The 16,560-nt window shown below is 40.2% G+C and overlaps 1 protein-coding gene across 1 annotated transcript; it reads right to left on the reverse strand.

Moving 5' to 3' along the window:
• Window positions 1-1,250: 1,250 nt before the first annotated feature.
• RAB21 (RAB21, member RAS oncogene family) lies at window positions 1,251-16,220 on the reverse strand. The gene is made up of 7 exons (XM_075600233.1): window positions 15,848-16,220; window positions 9,606-9,665; window positions 8,143-8,250; window positions 5,936-5,999; window positions 5,328-5,382; window positions 5,141-5,229; window positions 1,251-3,611 (listed from the first exon to the last, which is right to left on the reverse strand). Exons 1-7 carry the CDS (start codon window positions 15,998-16,000, stop codon window positions 3,472-3,474), a joined length of 669 nt encoding a protein of 222 aa, XP_075456348.1. The 5' UTR covers window positions 16,001-16,220; the 3' UTR covers window positions 1,251-3,471.
• Window positions 16,221-16,560: the final 340 nt, after the last annotated feature.

The following is a 16,560-nucleotide window of genomic DNA, read 5'->3' on the forward strand; positions in this document are numbered from 1 at the left end:
TAGCCATCTTGCTTTTCCCAGATTGCTCATTTAGCTAAACAGCACAACTGCAGTGTACAGGCAACACGTCCATGTTGAACTGCAAAATAGGAGACAAGCTCGTCTCGGGTGTTTTATTTTATAAATTACCTGAAAGGCCCGACAGAGACTTCCCATGAGTGTATTTCTTGTAATTTGCGTTTATTTGTTTATGCTTCGACATCTTTAAAGAATCATTCCTTAGAAACAAAAGACTGATTTAAGAGCAGCAGACTGCCTAGGAACTTTGTAGTATTTTTGATTTTATAGTCACCTGCAAGGTCCCTTCACATTTTATTCAGTGTTCTAGAGCACATCGAATTTACATGGTAGTGGGCACATCTTCTAAACCAAATCTTTCACGTCAGACAGGAAATTACTTCTACTTTGAAGTGATTTTATCTATACTTTCCTTCAATTTATTTTGCTAGTAAGTGACATCCTATGTAATTTTCTGTTGTATACTTTGTGTTCTATGTAATGCTGCAGCATTTCTTTTCCCCCCATCTTCTCTATGCAGTGGAAGTAATATATAAGATATTATACTATTAGTAGTGTAGTACCTACTGAAATGGTTTAACTGTGACATGGTTGTAGGCTACAAATATTTTTTGCCAAAGTATTGAACTTAATGACCCATATTTATGATGAAATATATAAAATACATATTCATTTACTAGATTGTAAAGTTGGTTGTAGCATTGGTGCTTTGTCTCTTGCAGTTTACATAAGGAAAGACACTAAAACTGTATGTCGCTATGTAATGATGTGGGGAAAAAAAAATTTGGCCTCAAGTTTTAAAGTGCCATTTCTTTTTGTTCATGGATTATTTTGTGCCACTACTAGGGAAAAAAAAAGTTTATTTGTTTTTTTTTTTTTTTTTTTTTTTTTTAACAGAATGGGGAATATAGGTGTTTTAATCCTTCACCCCTGTATCATTTAGTGCTTACCTTTTAAACCTTGGTAGTATTTAGTGCCCAAAAATATCTCCATACCCATCATCTGTGCCGATTTAACAAATACTGCAACTAAAGTATGTACTGTATATACAATCTAGACAAGTCTTGTAAAGCCATAACATGCAATCTGTATATAAAATTTATATATCAAACACAAGTTGCAGGCCTTCCTAATACTGAACAAACTCATGGTTTATAGAGTAGCCTCAAGCATTACAGCAGGGCTCTTCAACTAGTCTTACAAGGCATATTTTAATGTAATGTTAGATACACTTAATTTTCAAGTCTTTATTATATTTCAAAAGTTAGCATGAATAACAGGCACCATATTTATTTACATTACCTTAAATTTACAAATGCGTTTGTGTGAAAAAAAAATATAATTTGCATTTAGCTGCCTAAGCAACTGGCATGAGATTAGCAGGAACAGAAAGGCCACAGGTCACATGAAGGATCTTTGATGGCTGCATTTGGTCTGGGGGCTTCCAGTTGGAGAGCGCTGCACTTCAATATAGCCAAGGGACACCACCACCCCCAAAAATGACAGGTGATTTGTCTATTGTTGATGGGAACACTAGTTACAAGATATTTAAAGACTTGCACAAATTTAATTAGAATGTAAAAATACCAAGACAAACGTGTATATATAAAGTCTATTTCAAACCGTGTGGCAAATGTTTTGATGGTAATTCTTTGATTTACTTATACTAAGCCATATAGCAAATACTGAGGGCCTATCAGCAGCAAGATTACATCTCTAAATATTATGAAACGGACTCTTGACCTGCCTGCAAAAAAAAAAAAAAAAAAAGAAAAAAGGGAGGACTGCAGTATACAAAGATGCAGAACATTATATTTGCACCTGGTTCCAACATATTTATTAAAGCAGAAGGTTCAAAAACAGTATTTAAGCATTACTGAACCTACCCAACTCCCAACAAAAAGGTCAGGCTTTCCTATTGGGTGTTTGGTCTGCGGACTGTGCATTTAAAATTCTACAACCATGGCCAAACAGGCAGACCATTGGAGACTTAGGATGTCAGAGGGTAGAACTACGCTGTATTTAAATTCCCTCATCTGAGCTTGTTAATTTAATGTTTGCATGTTTTGCGTAGGTGACGTTCAAACCCAAACATTAAAAAGCCAACTGTTATTGAACACGCTCTTAGACATCACCTTTACTTTTTCTTCAAGAATGACAACAATTAATGTGAAAAGACAACATTTCTTTTAGAACCCAATTTAGCACAAAAAACGCCTGTGTTTATCTACAAATATATAATGCAGAAAAACCTTCATACATTAAGAAAAATATACATTTTCTAAGTCAAGTAAAGCACAAATTAACACCATCACCAGAAAATATCTACTCAACTGTTCTTAGTGCTTCAAAGATTTCAATAGGTTAAGATGTGTTATTTCCACAATTTCCAATGAAAAACAAATTTAAAAAAAACTCCCAATTTGGGCAGAGAAAATAAAAAGTGCTCATTCCCATGGTGCAACTCAGGTTTGTACATATTTAAAATGTTCTAAGAATATATGCCTTTTCATTTCAAAAACTAAATGTAGAGAGGTTACCATTGTTCGACAACAATGATTTATTCTACAACGAATAAGAGCAAATACATTGGTGGTTAATCAGTACCAAGCAGGAGGTGCTGGTTCTAAAGAGTCTTTACAAAGTAATATGCATCCATTGGAAACTGCCCACAAAACCATTGGATGAGATGGTCTTGGGACAGGTCTGCAACTTTACATTTATCAAGATGAGAACTGCAAAGAGAAAACCAGGTTCAAAGCAAATTATACAAAAACAAGTGTGAGGATACCAAATGGGTCATTTAAGAAAGGGAGGGTGGGGAAACAGTCACTTGCAATAAGTGATTAAAAAGGTAATCTGCCAACTGTTAATTCACACTCGCAACACTATAGTACATATTTCTGCACGTGTAAAAGCAGAATATTTAATATGTAATGTACAGTGCACATTTACCAGCTCAGCATACAGAATGGATAACGTATAATCAAAGTGGACCGTTAGGACATGTGCAAACCCTGCAAAAATAGTATGACAGGTATCTGCCAATAAAAAAAAAGTTTGCATTTTAGAAGAAAAACAATTAGTCTTCCACAAAATACAACAGGCTGCAAAGTGCACACCATTCTAACAATGAATATAAGTTATTAAATAAGGATCAGATTTAAAAAGAATATACATGAAGCTTTAGGTAGGTCTGTTCTACATGCACATTATTCCTCATTAAAGAAAAAAAAAAAACATATGTAAAAAGGCCATTGGTAATTGCTTTGTTAAGTTGTAGAAAACGCCAATTCTCTGGTCACAGACTCCACTAGTTAAGCACTTATGGTCTCTGCTGTGTTATGGGGTTTTAAAATACTGTTAAATTCTATTACTCCAATGGTAAAAGAATATGTGACTTGGAATATGGCAGTCTTCCTGATGGGGCAAATATCCACACAGTTTATCCAGTTATCCAGAAGAGCAACATCCTCCAGCACTTTGTCCCTGTGGTTCATCGTCTATGATCTGTACCCCTCGCCTTGCAGCTCCTGATTGACTAGGGCCATTGCCTTTTGCCCTTTCGTCAACTTGGGCAGTTTCAATCATTCCTACAAAAGTGGGGGGGAGGGAGAAAAAAAAACAAAACAAAAAAAAAAACACGTTACTTTTTTTTTTCTTAATCAAAAACAAAAAGGTCTGCAGAACACTGCCATGATATTTTAATTTTAAATAAAACCGACTAAAAAAACAAAACTAAGCGGACGACTACAGTATTTCTGCACCTGACCTTACACCTGCATTTCAGCCACAAATCACTTGTCAGCAAGCTCTGACTGGGACCCACTGTTCCCATCTCCATTAATTAATAAAGCCACTATTCACCCAGTGCCACAAGTACATTGCTTGGGAGTTACATTTTACACCATCTCCCCGCATATGAAAGCGGTTGCCAAAACTTAGTTTCTTCTTTTGAAACATTGCAAAGATACACCCCTTCCTCTGTTCGACTACTAAAAAACATTAATACACATCCACTCCTGTAACGATTACTGCAAAATTAACTCATATGGCCTACTTGCTTCCCATCTTTTCCCTTATAATCTATTAAAAATGCTGCAGCTACAATCGCCTTCTGCTTGTACAGACTCATCAGTTTGAGCTGAAATCTCTTGTACACATCTCAAATCTGATCTCATTACACCCCTACTCGCTTATTGCACTCAAGGATGTCTCATCTTTGCACCTTTCACCTCTATAGCGCTCACATCTTCACTTTTCTGTACGCTTTACCTATGGAATTCCCCTTCCACTCATTTGTACAGTACCTTCGCTCTGCATTTTTCAAACCCAGCTGAAAATGTCACCTCCTAAAAGTAGCATCTCAAAACTTCCAACGGATGCGCTTACCTCCATGCCTTACTTTTATTATGTCTAAGGCTATGCTTATAGTGCCGGCGACGTCAGGCTACGGTCGCTGGAAAAATCAAATTGAGATAACTTCCAGCAATTAAGCCGTCGCGATGCGCTTGTTATAAGCGCATGCGAATGCTGCAATGCATTTGTTTTTACGCAACGTCGCATCGCCGTCACTATAAGCACAGCCTAAGCCTCACAACATCCACTTAGATTCCAAGCTCTTCAGTTGCTTAATGTTATAAATTTACTTGCGTTATCCTTACTGTTTGTACTATTTACCTGGATGTATTTTAATTTTGAAAGGCGCTGCATACACTGTCTATATAATTTAATTTATATAGTGAACAAAGAACAAAAACCCCGACAAAGATCCAGCTAGAGTTATGCATGATTATAAACATGGCTTAACTGCGTATTAATAGGCCTGTTAAGAATCCTTTGTAGCCCAAACAACTGTGGTTAAGACAGACACTGAAAATGAGGTGGCTAATTCTAAGCACAGGTAACAAATCATACAAAATGTAGAGATATTTATTAAGCGCACGCACACACTTACCATTGTACACAACATTGTAAAATCTAGTCATGCATAGACCAAGAGGAAAAAAGTTCACACCCCTGATGAAACCAATGATTATGGGGTGTATACAGGTCACTCTTACTGCTGGAGGAAGACAAAGACTTGCCAAACCCTGTGCAAAGCCCATTTTAGTATACCTACTTTTACAAAGATCGAGGAAGAGTTCTTCAATTCCCTTATTCAGTTTAGCTGAAGTATGATAGTGCTTTGCTCCCACAGATTCCGCATACCTGAGGAGAAGGGGAGAAAACAATGTTGTAACCGCCACTGCGGGAACATATTATATTTTATTGAAAAGGGATGCAAGAAGTTACAAAAATAAACTTACGCTTCTGCTTCTTGAACGGAGACATGTCTTTCTTTTTCCATGTCTACTTTGTTACCTGTTTGGGGAACAAATATTCTATTAGCTTTCTTGAACACACGCACCAACACATTGCAGAGTATGGAAGAGGCGTTTCAACAATGAACTGCGAAACTAAAGCATAATCTTTACAAATTGTATGCATAAGAGTCCTCACTAAAATCACCTTGTAACAATAGACGAGTGTTTCTACGCAAACTGCATAAACAGCCTACAAACAAAATCTCAGTTGTTACTAGGTTCTTAACCACCCCAAATGGTCAAATATTTAAAAAAGTTTAAAATAAGGATATTTATATCACAGAAATAAATGTAGTCTATTGTATGGTCTGTCCTGGGACCAATTTCAGAGAGACTAAAGACGTCCAAAGAACCATTGCTGGCAAGTCAAACATCTTTGAATGTACTCCTTGGAAAGCAAAATGCAAGCGTAGTACCAGCCAGGTCCAACTGACAGCCATTTTCATTGCTAAAATTGACCTCCAGTGGGGAAAATTTTACATATACACACATTTTTACACAGACTGTGGCTGTAAAGCCACGATAATGCTGATGCAACGTAAAAAACCCACCTACTATACATAAACATATTTCATTTCCCAGCATTTTTCTTAATTCTTTCACCCAATTTTTTACCTGCAATAGAAAAAAAAATAATGAAAAAAATATTAACATAACCAACTCTGCTTGCCACTACAACATAGATAGTGGATACCATTTACACCAACTAGCATTAGGCAAGTTAACGGCCCAATGTCATCGACTATTCATCATTTTTAAAATAATCAGTGAAATGTTTGTACACCTTTTAATTAGTAATAGAATGTTTGCAAAAAAAAAACAGTGTCCTGGAAATAAGTTGCTATATTCTTGAACATGTTCAGTGTGTTAAGGTACACTTATATACACACAAACTGAATTTTTATAGCAGCAATCCCACCTGGAAATGTGTTCTTATTCATTTTACCCAAGCCAATGTACACCAATATCTGTGTATCAACTGTTTTTAAAGACAATTGAAACGAGAGAAGAAAAAAAACAACAACACACCCTACATATATGGCGCTATAGTACAATTATGCTGCTTCTGTCACAAATAGAAAACCACATCATTGGCTGCTGGTGCAAGCCCTGAGCCCAACAGCCATACGGTTTCCCCAATTTCCCTGCTGGAACCCCCATCCGCACACAAAGAAAGGTTTGAAAAGGTGTCTGCTCTTCTTGTACGACCTCTAAAATATACATATCTTCTCAGTATCCTATTCTAGAAAACTTTCATGATTGAATAACAATGTTTTACCTAATTTTTAAAAGGGGAAAAAAAAAAAGCAATCTGTGGGGCACAACCTTGCACCTCCAATGCACAAATCTCTGCATCATTAGCGGTTCTTCCTTTCCGATTGCTTTTTGCTTTAACTTCACATGCATTAAAGTGAAGAATGTGGCTCAAGAAGTGTCACTTCTTAAGACACCTGGGTCTTCCCAAACAGACACGAACCATAACAAAAAAGAGGCACAGGATCAGCAGTAAACAAAAAGGTAACCTAATCCAAGACAAGAGCAAGTTTGGGTCAATTGATTTAGCCAGATATTCCTCCATATATATGTGGCATAAGAGGGAGGAGAAGAGTTTGCATTTCTCCATATTGCATGCTAATTTACGATCCACAGTTTTTATCGATTCCATTTTAAAGCCAAAAGCTTTTGAAAATAGGTGAAATAAAATGTTCAACATTAATCTGTAGCAGTGTTCACAAACAGCACTGGTTAATACATCAGAAGACACGTGAGCTCATGTACAGCAGCTCTGAAAGTGCACATTAACTATACTTGCAGACTGTTCTCGTCATGCAAGAGTTAAGGCAAATATAAATCCTCCCCTCCCCACTGACGCCCATCGTTAGGGTGGAGTATACAGGAAAGAAAAAAGTTAGGCATTTTCAGTCAGCCGTCACAGAACTCATGATTAGCTTCTCCGGAATTAACAGGATTATTAAAAAAAAAAAAAAGTCTAGATTCAAACGAGCACAGGACGGAAAGACAAAAATAAATAAATACATGGACCCTGAGAACATGTTCAAACAGAGGTGAAAAACTCAGCTATGTATATGCTATTCAGAATGGCATAAATAATAGAAGGCAGCACATAAGCAACTTAAATATTATGACAGATTTGTATGCATGTGTCCTGCTAAATTTGGAATACCCAGAACATTTTTGTACCACATGTAGTTTGGTTTCTCTAGATGTTTAAGTGCAAACTATTTTAATTAATAATAGTTTGTTCTTGTATAGCGCTGCTAGTTTTACGTATCGCTTTAGAGACATTCTGCAGACACAGTCCCTGATCTGTGGAGCTCACAATGTATGTTTTAGATGCCTGAGGCACAAGGAGATAAAGTGACTTGGCCAAGGTCACAAGGAGCCGACACTGGGAATTGAACCAGGCTCCCCTGCTTCAAACTCAGTACCAGTCAGTGTCTTTACTCACTGAGCCACTCCTTTTCCCGAATCAAGAAGATACCTATTGTACAGTAAATATACCCGCACTTATCCTGAGCTGTGAAAAAGCACTACCGCTGTAACGTTATTGCAAAATTCCACATTTTAATACAGAGAACCCCAACACCATGTACCAGCCACTACTAAACCTCTCCTAGTATTGTACAAAAGAGTTGGCTCTGAAACAAAAAAAAAAAAAAAAAAGTGGTGTGTAAAGCTGGCAACATGTTCTGTTATCGGTTTACTACTCACGGGTGGTGTGTTGAATCAGTCATACCTTCTGGAAAGAGTCCTCGTCTGTAATGTCATACACTAAAATAGCTCCATTGGAGTCTCTGTAGTAGATGGGACCAAGTGCATGGAATCTTTCTTGACCTGCGGTGTCCTGTGTACAGAAAAGGAAATGAAAATGTGCATAATGGACTTCACCTCTATCCAATTAATAAATATGAATACCAATACCCTATACACTCCACCATTATTTACATTTTGTGCAGGTCTTTCGGTATGTAACCAATCATATTCAGTTGAAATTTGAAAACACTGTTTTGCAAAAATGTCGTTATACTACATTCACCAACATACTACCTTAGTAATGACTATAAATCATAAAACCCCCACTGATTCTCAGCTCAACAGTTGAGGTATCCCGCCGGCATGATCAAGAGTCACTAACACTTACAAATAGGCCGGTATCAAATTTGGATAGAGCTACTGTGCTTATAGGTGTATTGTGTGTTTCAAAGACAAATTACGTTGCTGGAAGAAAATTAAACTTGAGTTTAGTACGTTGTTGCACACACGTGTCAGTCCAACATCCCAGTTTAGGGTTTGGCATGAATCTAAATTCACCATGGGCAACACTTACCGACTATATTGTTTTGAGAAAGCCATTTTCTCCAATTTCCTAAAATTTGTATGAACCATACTACTTTTACAAATAAATTATCAGTATGTTTCTCAAAATCACTCAATGCATACAGAAATAGGTGACGCGCATCCCACAAAACTACTTAAAAAAAAAAAAAATCATCCTCTTATTTTAAGAATTCCTTTAACCCCTTTGGTGCCAGAGAAGGCAGACTGGCACACAAGGTGTTAATATATATGGTGCAGTCCTTTATTTGGAATAAGGTTCAAGAAGTCAAAGTGCTGGTGTCGGCTCCTTGTGACCTCGGGCAAGTCCCTTTATCTCCCTGTGCCTCAGGCACCAAAAACATTGATTGTAAGCTCTACGGCACAGGGATTTATGGCTGCAAAAATTATATGTATAGTGCTGCGTACACCGTCAGTGACATACAAGAAAAAAAAATTACGTTCACAAAATAAAGCGAGGCCAAAAGATGATGCAAATAACCAGACTCATAACTTTCTATACTAAATGTATACCACTAGTGATAAACAATACAGTGTACGGCCTTTGCAAAATAGAGTCCTCCTTGGCACTGGTACTGGTCACTCTTGCACAATCCAGTTCATGAAAAAATAGAAAACGGAAAAGTGTAGAGAACAATGAGTTATACTACTATTAGGACAAAAGACACCTCTGTGCAGATCACTCAAGATATATACTGGTGCATCAAATCTAATTAACTGGCAGTGATAATGAAACACCACCAACATAAACCTACACACAAATGAGTGAATCCCGATGGATAATTAACCCTTTATCCAGCATTAGTACTTAAAATATACACCGTGAATGGTGTGCGGCGTTGCTTCTGTATACAAAATACGTACCCAAATAGCAAGGTTCACTCTCTTTCCTCCAATGTTTAGCTTCTTTGTTAGAAATGACGCCTGAAAAAAAAATAAAAAAAATTCCAGATATACACTTGAGACTGCCGTACTCAAAATACAGAACAGTGCCAACATCAGACACTCCCATGCTGTTCTTACTAGGATCCTTAACCAACTGAATGACCCGTCAGTCATTAAGTTCAAGAAGTGTTTCTCAGCCACCTTCTTGGGGCACAAGATTGATTTAAAAAAAAAAAAAAAAAAAAACAATGGATTTCCAAGTGTGACTTTGGGGTTATCCCCAAAACATGGTTAGAGGGTTGAGAAACATTGGGGTTTACACTATGCTTTTTATTGGAAAAAACAGCTAATGGGGTCTCAGTATTTAAATAAACACAGGAAAGAAAGACGCATGCAGCAGTAAAATAATTTAGCAGATTAAATATATATATATATATATACACACATTTAAAAAAAAAAAAAAAAAAAAAAGGTATAGGTGAAAGATTCAGAAACTTCCAACATAAAAAAGTTACAAGGAGTCCATGCTGAAATCTCGCTGAAGACGCTCTCTGATACCATAGCAACGTTTCCTGCTACATTTACGTATAACAGCAAACGAAAATTTTAAACTAAATTGTCTCTTAGCGTTTAAAATAGCTATTACCACGGCACCACGATCTGGCAAAGTTTTACCACAACTCCCGTCCCCCCCCCCCCCTCGCTCCCGGCTCCCTACAGACCACATATCGCCTGTCAGCACGCCGCCTGTCTGCAGTGTGCGTGCGCTGACTGAAGGAGCGGGGCCTTAGCAGCCAGTGTTTACTGCATCTAACTTTCCAAATGTAACTTCACACTTCACTTTAAAATGGACATGCCAAATTGCAATTAGATGTTGCGAAAGCCCAGCTAAATACATAACCAACTCACAGAAGAGGTAAAAAGGACAAACATACAACCTTGTCAATAAGCCAAAGGATTTGTAATGAAATTACCTATTTGCTAGCTGCCCTTGACAACAGAATCTGTTACAATTAATTTAAATTAAGTGGCATCTTAAACATGAATTCGCCAATTAGTTAGAACAAAGTATTAATGTACAAAACAGTCTCTTTCCTATTATGGCCAATATTAACGTATTCATTTATCAGCAGTTTTTTACACTGTATTGCTGAAATTCTGATATAAAGAAAACTATGTTGCAGGAACTGAAACAGCAGCTATTTTAAATTTCTATAGACTGCTTCAAAGTGGCAGGTTTAAGATAGATAACAAAAAAAAAAAAAAAGTGTTATCCGCTACATTGGACTGCCCATTAAGCAAAAAACAAACCTTCCAGCACAACCACTCCAAGTACATCTACATACATAAAAAAAAAACCCACACCCCTTACACCTACCTTAGGCTAAGGCCCCACTGCCTCAGACCACACACCCGCACTGCAGAGAGGCGGCGCATGGAGAGGCACTTGACCGCTATCTGCGGACTGTAGGGAGTTGGAGCGGGGGGCATGGCCAAAATGGGTCGGGGGGGCACGGCAATGACGTCGGGGGCGGGGCCATCACACTGTGTGTCAGGGGGTTCCCTCCCCCGCCTCCCGGTGGAGAGTCTGTGGGAGGGAGCAGGAGGGCTCCCTTGGTGCTGCAGCTGCTTTAACCGCTCTCCGAAGCCTCCCCCCACCCCCGTGCATCTGCAGACAGACTATGAGGAGAGAGTCTGTGGAGGAGGGAGGGGAGGGCAAAGAGGGGCCATCACACTGTGCCGGAGTGTGTCTCAGGAGAGTGTCACACACAGAAGAGAGTCTGTGGGAGGGAGCAGGGGGGGCTCCCTTGGTGCCGCAGAAGACAAATTGCTGCTCCCTCCCCCCTCTCCCCGAAGCCTCCTCATTGTCTCACAGCCACACCATGTGATGCGTCGCCGCTGGGGATTACAATTCTCTTGCATCCCCTGCCGGCTGACGCGTCACAGCGTGTAGCGAGCCCTGCAGGGAGGAGGGACTGGGGCCGGCTCGGGATAAACTCATGTCCGGTGAGTGACGCGCACCGTCGGAAGCAGCGGGACCCAGGCCTTAGGCCGCGATAATAGTGGCTGCGCGCATCTCCGGAAACAAATGTACCCTCATGCCACCCATAGTGCGTGCGACCGCGACTCGAGAAGACAAGAATTTTGTCTGCCGCCACAACGGCCGGTCATGTGCGTGGTTCAGCTAATGAGGACGAACAGCTCACGTGACATCATGGCCACGACTCCCCGTTACCTCGGACCTCAGTGCAGGTTTCGCGCGACGTCATGCGTTCCGCCACTATAATCGCGGTCTTACATTGATTCTATAGGATCAAACAGTATTGGAACTGGGGTTTCCAGAGCTGAACGGCACTATTTTCGGCTCCAGGGCACCATACGACTGGACCAAACTAACAGACTCAAAACCGCCTCCACTTTAAAGTTCTTCATTCAATACTTCCTTTCGCCTGTCTCGCATTTGAATCTAGTCTGTAACGGTTAATGGTCTGTTAAATTCGCCATAACATTGTCCCCAACTATCCTTGAAATATCTGTAAACATAACAATTTATTGTCATTACAAGTCTGTGCCCAGGACATATTTGAAAACGAGAATTCAATGTATTATTTTCTAGTTAAATATTTTATAAATAAAATAAACACCCAATTTCCAAGATCAGTGAAGTTACCAGAGGAGATTTAAACCTGTTAACACACACACACACACACACACACACACACACACACACACACACACACACTTTTCCCTCCTGAAAGCTAAAGCTTCAGGCATTATTCACATGTTTATTAGTTCAATAAATACATATGTGTCTCACACCACACATCTATTTGTATAGTACAGTACATCACAGTAGTCATGGATGCAAGAAAATAACTATTCACACCAACTGTAATTATATCTTAATGCAAAACATTTTTTCTGTACTCTAAGTTCCTGCTGAACAATGCTGTTAAAGTTATGTGGCATTCTCTTGTTTGGAAACATACTTGATGTCTATACAATATAAGGCAACAAAAAACACAACTTGCTTTAAACTATAGTGATGCTGTTCAAACGGAACAATATGAATATGGTAGATTACACAAAGAAAAAATAAATATCAGCAAAAAAATAAATAAAAATAAAAATTGTTTGGAAAAATAATGCTCTATTCAAGGAGTCTAATAAGTGCTTTATATGCACCGTCAACATCCCTCTTGCAAACAGCTTCAGGGCAATTGTGGACCAAAAAAGTAGTGCAAGGTACATCTTTGGAGTAAAGGAAAAGTACTTCAGTAGCTCCAATGCATAAGGTAATACAAGAGAGAGATATAGATATAGCACATAAATCAGGTAGCGGAGACAGTGAGTCATCTACCAGCAATTCATTTATAAAATGGCTGAAAAGGCAACACTGGCTTTTACATTTTCACTGAAGCATCTCAACAATTCACCCCACCTCAAAAAATTAAAATGACATTAGCTAATAAAGGATGTGATCTTGACCTGTGTATGTGTGTTTTAATACTGGAATAGTTCACATGGCTAAATTATGCATACAAATATTGCCTTTGAGCAATAGTTACATTTCAGAAACCAACCATAACCCTTTACTTCTGTCTTGCCAGATGTGTTACATTACCACAGTACCATTTCCTTTTCAGATTTTGGTGATGGAACGGTGTGTACCTCAATGCAGAATTTGATTGACAGGTTATTACAACAAAAATAGAGTAAATCTTGTGATTGCATTAATTCCATCTCGATCAAAATCAACTCCAACGCACCAGCTCCCTAAAATAAATAAATCTTCAAGTGTGTACAAAAGCCCTTATGTTGATGTTTGGCACTACTATTTTGACAAATCTTCCACCACAGACTCATTTGCATCAAATGTTTGCAGACATACTGAACCACACCTAACACAAATACACTTCTAAAGTATTTTTTATGGACAAAAAGTCATTGTGAGGATTAAGGGTCCTTTAGCACCTAATTAATCTAATCATTCTAGACGAGAGAGGACATTTAAAGATAGTGCTAAAACAAAGTGTGAGAAACTTTCTGTTAAAGAAATACTGGAAAGAAAAGAAAAAAAAAGTTGTATGTTGTGCAAGTTCTCACGGTTCAATTGTTCAGATATCAGCAAAATCTTTAATTCTGCAAATCTACACAAAAAGCAGTAGGATTCACCAAGCGTCAATAAGAGGTATCGGTGCTCCATCCGATGTAAAACAGCAATTGCTTTTTTTTCTTCCCCCCCAAACATTCTTTGTATGCAGTTGTCAAATATTTTTGTTCCCATGCTCCTAGTATGATTTATGCCTTGTATACATACAAAAAGTTTCGATTTATTTCTTACCACAAGATTAGCTATTACCAAAGGAGTTTTTGGCCCCTCTTAAGTGAGCCTTTACAGCAGCCAAGGAAAGACGGTACACATTTGACACAACCAAGTTTAAATGGTTGGACCCCATTACCAGTTGCATCAAAAAGCCTTTGCTGCTAGATTAATGGTGAAGAATTACAACACAATGAAGTTTCACTTCTTCACTACCTTGTTAGGCATATTACAAGTACAGTAACTAGTACATGCAGACATCAAATCTGTAGCCATGGGTTCAAGCAAAGGACATAGCAGGAAGGCACAGTTACAATAATGAATTTTAATTAAAAAAAATACAATAGTTGCAGAGACACTGCCTTCCTTCAAGTGGGAATACCAATATAACTCATCACAGGTTTCATAACAATGTGGCAATATCCAATAAGAAGGGAAGCGCAAAGGAGGGGGAAGAGACAACCACAACCTGTTGAAATCAATATTCATGTACAGCCCAATATCATGACTGGTTATTGACTTAACAGGCCAATGTGTGGCAGTGAGACTAAGGCCGAGATTATAGTGCTGGCGACGTCGCCCAAAAACAAATGCATTGCCGCCGCGTGCGCTTATATTGACGGAGCGACAACGCCAAAACTGGTAGCCAACAAAATGTGATTTTTCAAGGGCTGTCGCCTCATGTGACGGCACATAAACCAATCAAATGGCCGGAAACCTGCGACGCCGCCACCCAGCAAAATTTTACTTTCGTCTGTGGCGACGGCACCCGTCGCAAATAGACGGCACTATACGCGCGGCCTAAGGCTTCGCTTATAGTGCTGGCGACGGCAGACTACGGTCGCAGGAAAAATCAAATTGAGATGACTTCCAGCGATCAGGGCGTCGCACTTGCAATAAGTGCATGCAACAGCGGCAATGCGCTGGTTTTGACACAACGTTGCGTCGCTAAATCGCCAGCACTATAAGCCCAGCCTAAGGATATACCAATGCCTTAAATAAATCAGTTTGTTTGACACGTATGGGATGGGAGGCCTTTCTTATAATACAGTGTCCACAGAGACGTGTTGCTCACAACTTGATAATGTACATCACCCCAGGAGCATAGCTACCAACTGCCTACACTTGGGATCCAAGTAACCAGATCTCATTTAAAAAAAAACACAACAAGTCCATAAGTAACAAGGTTAATTAACAAATTTTGCCTTCAGAGTGAAACTTGACTGTAGTCACAATAATAAAACCGTGTGTGTGATAAAATCACATGACACCCATCGAGACATGTCCCCTCGGGGTCCAGGTTTCCCATTACATGTAAACTAGGAAGTGTGTAATATGTACAGGCACGCTCAGCACAGCCCTGCCTATCCCCATATATACCCGGGTACAAGGTGACAGCCACCAGCACACCCTGCCTATATCCCTATCTATACCCGGGTACAAGGTGACAGCCACCAGCACACCCTGCCTATATCCCTATCTATACCCAGGTACAAGGTGACAGCTTTCAGCACAGCCCTGCCTATCCCTATCTACACCCGGGTACAAGGTGACAGCCACCAGCACACCCTGCCTATATCCCTATCTATACCCGGGTACAAGGTGACAGCCACCAGCACACCCTGCCTATATCCCTATCTATACCCAGGTACAAGGTGACAGCTTTCAGCACAGCCCTGCCTATCCCTATCTAAACCCGGGTACAAGGTGACAGCCACCAACACACCCTGCCTATATCCCTATCTATACCCGGGTACAAGGTGACAGCCACCAACACACCCTGCCTATATCCCTATCTATACCCGGGTACAAGGTGACAGCCGCTAGCACACCCTGCCTATCCCTATCTACACCCGGGTACAAGGTGACAGCTGCCGTCTCTCCCCTCCCCCCGCACCTGCAGGGTGGTGATGTGCTTGTCGTTGAACTTGTTCTCGCAGTACCGCAACACCAGGGAGGTCTTCCCCACGCAGCCCTCCCCGAGCAGCACCACCTTGAACGAGTACGTCTTGTTGCCCCCCGCTGCTCCTCCTCCTGCCGCCGCCGCCATGGACACGACTAAAGAGAAGTAGTGAACGGAACACGGAGCCCAGGCCGCACGGGAGCCCACACGCAGCCGCGGGAGAGCAGCCCTGTTGGAGCAGACACCTGTCCCGGGAGCGGAAACGCGCGGCGGGGGCAGTATATGTGACAGGCCAAGGACTCGGAAACCGTCTATCCGCCTCCCTCTAATGGCGTCTTCTTCCTCTTACGTCACTCCCCGGGGTCACGTGGTACCTGAAAAGAAAGCGGACGTAGGCGGTGCTAGGGGGCGGGTCCGTTTACACGTGGGGGTGACCTAGCTGATGTGGGCGGGGCTTATTACTCAGCAGGTCCCTGCACCCCTCACATTGACCTGGTAAACATCCAGTGCCCTGTGGCGCGAGGTTGGCGCCGTTATTGTCTATAGGTATCACCGTATCACTATAGCAACATTGTCTATAGGTATCACTAAAGCAAAGATATCCGCTTCTTTACTAAAGGTTTGTTCACTTGTCATGTAACAATTCTTTTCGTTGGGAGGTAGTCTTTGTTTTAACAGCTTTCTACTTATGAGGTGCAATGGTGTTA

This window comes from Ascaphus truei, chromosome 5 (genome assembly GCF_040206685.1).
Source record: "Ascaphus truei isolate aAscTru1 chromosome 5, aAscTru1.hap1, whole genome shotgun sequence".
Classification (NCBI taxonomy): domain Eukaryota; kingdom Metazoa; phylum Chordata; class Amphibia; order Anura; family Ascaphidae; genus Ascaphus; species Ascaphus truei.